This window comes from Pempheris klunzingeri, chromosome 3 (assembly GCF_042242105.1).
Source record: "Pempheris klunzingeri isolate RE-2024b chromosome 3, fPemKlu1.hap1, whole genome shotgun sequence".
Taxonomy (NCBI): Eukaryota; Metazoa; Chordata; class Actinopteri; order Acropomatiformes; family Pempheridae; genus Pempheris; species Pempheris klunzingeri.
In genome coordinates this window covers 1,603,493-1,609,900 of record NC_092014.1, presented here as the reverse complement: position 1 = coordinate 1,609,900, position 6,408 = coordinate 1,603,493, and the positions used below count along the sequence as shown (strand labels likewise).

General features: G+C 47.0%; 1 protein-coding gene across 1 annotated transcript; it reads left to right on the top strand.

Moving 5' to 3' along the window:
- Nucleotides 1–367: 367 nt before the first annotated feature.
- etaa1a (ETAA1 activator of ATR kinase a) lies at nt 368–6,000 on the top strand. The gene is made up of 6 exons (XM_070827893.1): nt 368–541; nt 1,069–1,200; nt 1,373–1,443; nt 1,538–1,650; nt 2,471–3,816; nt 5,779–6,000. The coding sequence occupies exons 1-6, from the start codon at nt 391–393 to the stop codon at nt 5,883–5,885; spliced, it is 1,920 nt and encodes a 639-aa protein (XP_070683994.1). The 5' UTR covers nt 368–390; the 3' UTR covers nt 5,886–6,000.
- The last annotated feature ends 408 nt before the right edge of the window (nt 6,001–6,408 follow it).

Genomic DNA, 6,408 nt, shown 5'->3' with positions numbered 1-6,408 from the left:
GAGAGGGAGTGATGGAGGAGAGGAGGTGATGGAGAGGAGTGATGGAGGAGAGGGTGTGGGGAGTGATGGAGGAGAAGGAGTGATGGAGGAGTGATGGAGAGAGAGGAGGTGAAGGATGGAGAGAGGGTCTTGATCTCCTTATTTAACTTTTTTATGCGCAGCTTCGTTGCGCAGCTTCTGCGCAGCTTTGTTTGCGCTCGAAACAGACCACATGAACGCGCCCTCGGCAAGGAATCTCTGCGGAACGACAAGATGCGGGGACGTTCAAACTCTCCGCTGGGCCCAGGCGGCTTTACAAACAACATTCATCTGGAAATAACAAAGTATAAATCGGCGTCCGTCAGCGGCCCGGTACACCGTCAACAGGTCGGCCGGTGTCCGCCGGCCACCATGAACCAGATCCGGAGGGAGTTTGGCCCCCCGTCCGGTCTGACAGGCCCCCCGCTGCAGCAGCAACAGGCGGCGGCCGCGGCCAAACCGAACCGACTGAGGAGAAGCTTCAGGCGGACTCAGACAGCGGCGGAGGAGAGCAGGCAGGCAGGTCAGAGACCGGATTCCTGCTGCTTTACTTTTATTAAAAGTCTAAGAAGTTCTTCCCCACAGTTTTCCTGCCCTGAAAACGTCCCGCTCTGCTGTGTGCAGACAGGTGTTCGCCAAACTGCATTTAAATTCCATGCAATTTTATAATTTCTCCTACACCCACGGGATAATTTACATCACGAGATGTGACAAAATATGTTTTTGCAAACTAGACTTTTTAGTCTGTAATTCGGCATACAATAAAGTCAGCACACTGCAGTTAGGACCGTAAAATTTAAATCTTTTTTCTAGTGTCATCAACCAAAACAAAGCTCAGATGGCAGTGGAAGTCCTGGATTCACTTCAATTTAACTATAATTTAAAAAAAAAAGTGGATCATATGTATGGTGAATTGTCAAAACAATACATAAGTAGTCTAAAGTGTGTATATTATTTTTCCACATGATCTAATAAACTCAAGTAAATGAGCACTAAATGTAGTTTGTCAGTCTGTTTCTGAATCAGTGCTTTGTGTTTCTTCTCCTCCAGAATTTAAGACCCCGACCAGGATCCCGAGATCCAGAGCGGCCGGTTGTTTCAGTGGAGAGTCGCCCCACAACGACTCCGACCTTCTGCAGGACATCATCTGGGACGCCACCTCCCCGTCGCCCAGCAGACTCGGTAAACCTCAGCCTCCTGACTGTCACGTGAAGTCGACTTAACCATTTAGCACATCAAGAGAAAAGCCGGTCCACAATAATGACGATCACTAATTAATTCCTGTGATCTTATGGGAAGCCAAGATGCCAAATGATGTTTCCAGCTGCTTTTATCTGACATCTTTCCTCTCCAGGTAAAAGAGGGAAGAAGCAGCCTCCTGGAGTTGTGAACATCTCTGAGATCGTCAGCAGGATAGCTCCGAAGGTCAGTACCACGTCTGCTGCCGTTACAGAAACCCATTAACCGATAAACAGCGTTTACTGGGGTCCTTATGGTGTCGTTACTTGTCTCCACCAAGCATGGCAGACCGAAGGTGTCTGAGCCGACCTTGCAGCAGTGGATCGGAGACAGCGCCAACATTCCCTGCACCCCGGACGTTCAAGTTGTGAAACCCAAGAAGAAATCCCCGAGGTGGGTTCAGGAGAACCAGCAAGCATCTGCTCAGATCTCTTTTCTCTTCACGTCTCTCAGCTGTGGTCTACGGGCTCAGTTGGTGGATAACTTACATATTCTGGTCTCGATGACTTGTACGTACAAAAGGTTTTTGGAACTGGTCCGGTCGATCGCCTCAGCCGGTAGCTTTATCTTTTGTGTGCTTGTTTTTGCCTCTGACTTGACCTGGAAGATCCTTTTGGTTTAACCACAAACAGCCATTATATCCCTCTCTGCACACACACCAGACTACATTCACTAAAACAGGGATTTTACTTTGTGGGGTTGATGGTCTACACTTACACACTTACAAAATTTCGTTATGCCTGCATAACGACAATAAAGAAACTTGAACTTGAACTTCCTGGATTGATTAGTAGATTGTTTTTTTTTTATTATTTACAGTACTTAGTGTCACCTAAAGTCCTGTGCTCCCTAAGGTAAAATTACTGCTTTTATCAATGGAGTCTGGTGGTTTTGAAAAGAGCGACATAATGGCTGTTTGTAGTAAAATAAGAAGATAATTTTACCTGTTGCCTCAATCGGTCAGTTGTGTGTATTATTGTGTTGTACCCTTTAAAACACCAGAGTCACAATAACACAAACTAACCGATCATAACGTGTCGGCTGAGGCGATCTACTGGATCCCTTCATAATCATTTTGTACCTACTCGTCATTCAGACGTACGAATGTGTAAAAATGGGGCCGAAGTTTAAAAATACAGAAGTTACCATACAAGGAGGTTTGCTGTGTGTCTCTGTTTCATCTCAGGACGCTGATGGTGTTGTTTTGTCGCAGGCCTAACGGAGTGGACGACTTGCTTAAATTGGCCAAACAGTTCGACTGCAACATGTTTGGTCAGGATGAAGAAGAGGTGGAGGAACTTCAGCACCAGGAGCTCCTGTCAGAGGACATCTTTGATGGCGACCGCAGCGACGCTTCACCTTCACCTCCTGGGAACCGTCGACCGGCTGTGAGGGCGGCAGCGGCAGCAGCTGGGATGGATGTTCAGGTCCACATGGACAACGATTTGGATCTTCTGTTTGACGGACCAACCCAACATGTGAGCGGGACTTTAAGTCAGGTGTCTCAAGTCAAACCTGCTTCCGGCGTGTCTTCCAAAGAGGCTCCTGGGAAACCGCCTGCGTCCTCACTGGGTCCCTTTTCTGGCGTTTCCACGACGAACCCTAAAGCAGCTTCAGCAAATGACGAGTTTGAGGACGACTGGGAAAGCGATGACTTGCTAAATGACTCTTTAATGCTGGAGATGACACAGAACCCACAGAACTTCACCGCTCCAAAGTGCTGTTCAACCCAGAAACCAACGAGCGACGCAAAATATCAAAGTCCAGTAAATGTTCCCGTCAGTGGACAGTCAGCTGCTTCTAAAGCCGAACACGTGAGACAAAGAACGACTTTCAAGCTGGACTCTAATCCTGGTTGCAGCTCAAACACAGCGGAAAAAGACGCTCAGCGGACGAGGTTTTCATCCTGTAAAGGTGCTTTAGTGGAGACAGGATCTCAGCGTTCCTGGCAAACATCAAACGCGGTGAAGTCGGATCCACCAAAACCACAATTTCATCAAAGGAGCTCTGCTGGAAGCTCGAGCACCAAATCCAACACGACTGCTTCTGCTGCTCGAAGCTTTCCGCACAGATCTGAAGTGCTTCCATCGCACGCCGAGGCGCCCGCTGCGTCCGACCTCCTGGACGAGGACCTGAGCTCGTTCTTCTCGTCAGACCCGGTTTGGGACGACCCCGCTGACGACGACCTGCTGTGTGAGCTGTGTGAAGACCTGGAGAACCAGATCCAGAGCGCTTCCACCAAACAGGCTCCTCCTGTGGGTCAGACCTCGACCCAGAGAGCGGCTCTGCAGCCGACCAACCGGACCGGCGACAACGGCACCCAGCGGCCCGCCAACCAGAAGCCTTTTCCCCAAAGACAAACGCCGACATCCGGTCCCTGCGCGGCAGGCAGCCGGATGAACGCCGTGACGGATTCTTTCAGATACACACAAGCGAAAAACACCTCAGGACCCCTGGACAGTCGGACGTGTGTGCAGTCAGCGGCGCCGGGAAACACCCGCAAACACCAGTTCACCTTCAGGACGCCAAACGGGCCGGTTTCCACAGCGACCAGCGCAGGTAAGAGCACGTCCACACACAACTGGTTTAGATTTATTTACCTAATATTCCCGTTTTTTTACAAACACTGTCGGTGTTCGGTGTTCGATTTACGTGGTTGCCGACTGTAACGCCGACGTGAGGCAAATATTAGTGTGTAGGAGAGCCGGCGTCGCCTCGAAGAGTTAAAACGAAAGCCCCCAGTAAAGTTTAACGTCATGGGAAGAACAGGAAAAGGCTGGTGTTGGCCTGTCTATTAAAACTGTCTCATCTTTAAGCTGTAAGCTATTTAATTCAGTTGACTTTCATTAAAAGCCTCCATGATGTAATTGGGATCAGAACTTTACCGCAACTCTTAACCGTCCACAATACAGATTATTGATAGAGCACTAAAATCAGGATGAATTACATTATTTACCAGAAAAAAGTGGTATTACCACATACGGCGCTGCTTAGCCACCCCAAATAAATACCCTAAATACCCCCGATGTATCTCCTAAAGCAGTGAGAACACTAGACCATCCTTCACAAAGGAAACCGATGATACTCCCACAGTTTAATGCATCACCACGGTTCACGTCTTTAACCTCATGTCGTTTTCCCATCGAGGTGAAGGAAAAGTGTAGAAACGGATCTCTTTGTGAAACCAACAGTGAATTTCTCCAATTGATTTTTGTTGTTAATCTAATTTCATTACTCAGTTTTCTTCCATTATTATCAGTTTTCAGGTGCAGCTTGGTTAGGTTTAGGCACCAAAACCACTTTTGTAGGTTTGGTACAAAAAATATGAAGGTATGGTCCATTAAACACAGAATATGTTCTTTCCAACACACACCGGTCGGTGTATGTTGCGTTATCGACGACTGACACCCGGGTTCAGATAGCGTCCGCCTTGAAATGATGCTAAAAGACGAAGCAGCAGTCTGAGCGAACATCGAAGCTCCAGCGTGGCTCCTGTTGTTTCAACCGTCACCGAAGCCCGGCGGCCGCCCCAGCACGAATGTTTACAAGCCACTTAGTCAAGGTTAGATTAGTTAGTTTTTATCTGTTCAAGTTGCTTTTGGTGCATTTTGTGGTTTCTTCAATGTATTTTTATGGCTATTTTTACGCATCACATGAGAAAAGATTGATGGAAACTAGAGATGCAACAATTTGTGGTTTAATCAATCAGAATCAGCCGCCAGTTTGATAATTAACTGATTGTTGAAGTCATTTTTTCAAGCAGAAAATGTAAATATTTAGCTGTTTTTCTTGATTATGGATCGTAATGAATTTTGGAAGATTTGTCGGACACCTGGTGACGTCACTTTGTGCTCTGGGATACTGTGATGAACATTTCTCCACTGTTCTCTAATGTTTTATAGACCGATCGATCGGGGGGGGGGGGGGGGGGGGGGGGATAATCAGAATAGAATAGAATAGTTTATTGCCATTTGTACAAGTTTAAAAACAGGTACATTGGAATTCTTGTGCACGTCCCTTTAGAGTCAGTAATCACAAACAAGGTGCATAAGATGGAGAAACTTCACATTATAAACAGGCAGTAAAAGGCACTAATCATAATATACACACAGAAATGTGTTTTACCTGACATGGTTACATAGGTAGTTCTGAGGTAGTGTAGTCTGTTGCACATAAATAAATAAATAGTCCAGCGAGGGGGGATTAATTGTTCAGTGTCTGTGAGTAAGGCTCTCATTTTAGGTGGTTTTTGCCTTTTTAACAGTTAATGTGGAAACTGACACGACTGATGAGCTGTTCTTCCCAAATATTCCCATAATGCACCAAAACATCGCTGGTCGTAGCAACAACAGCTACACGAGGAGACCAACTGTATCTTAGATGGTGAAGGCGGCCGACTTCTGACCAAACTACGCTGTGCCTGATGTACTCGCTCCAACACAGTCGTCTTTTCTTTGTTTCACTTGACGTTCGGTCGGCGTCAGATGGAGCGAAGTCAACAGCTCTCTGTCTCCTCTGCAGTTGTGGGTAAATGTTCGGCCGCAGAGATCGAGCTGAAGAAGCAGCAGGCGATGGAGAGACGACGACGGCGACTGCAGGCCGCCCAGAACCTCCGAGCTCCCACCTGACGGACACAAACGGCACACCTGCCGAGCCGAGCCGAGCCGAGCCGAGCCGAGCCGAAGTCTCTGAATCAGACTGACGAACATTTTCTTCTACAAATATGTTCTTGTGAAATTAAACTGCCTGGGCTGTAATTATAATTAGATGTATATGTTGTTCATAGTCTGTCAGATTTGTGTTTTGCTTTTGGATCGAACCGTGTTTTTGTGTCTTTAAAGGGGTAGTTCAACATTTTTTGGCTAATTTGTCATCTTTCCAACAGTGAGTGTGAAATGTGAGTGTTGAGTGTTAAAGGAGAAGTCTGGTGTTTTTAAAGGTTGGTCCACCTTGTTCTCCATGTTTTGGTGTCTAAATGCAGTATGATTCCTTGGTGCAGTCGATCACAGTAGGTCCACTAAAAGAGCCTGTTTGATCCACTGACAGGCTCAGAGTGTTATTCTAAGTGTGTGACAGCATCATGGAAAGGATCCCTACAGAGAGAGACCTGGAAGATCCTTTTGGTTTAACCACAAACAGCACACACACCAG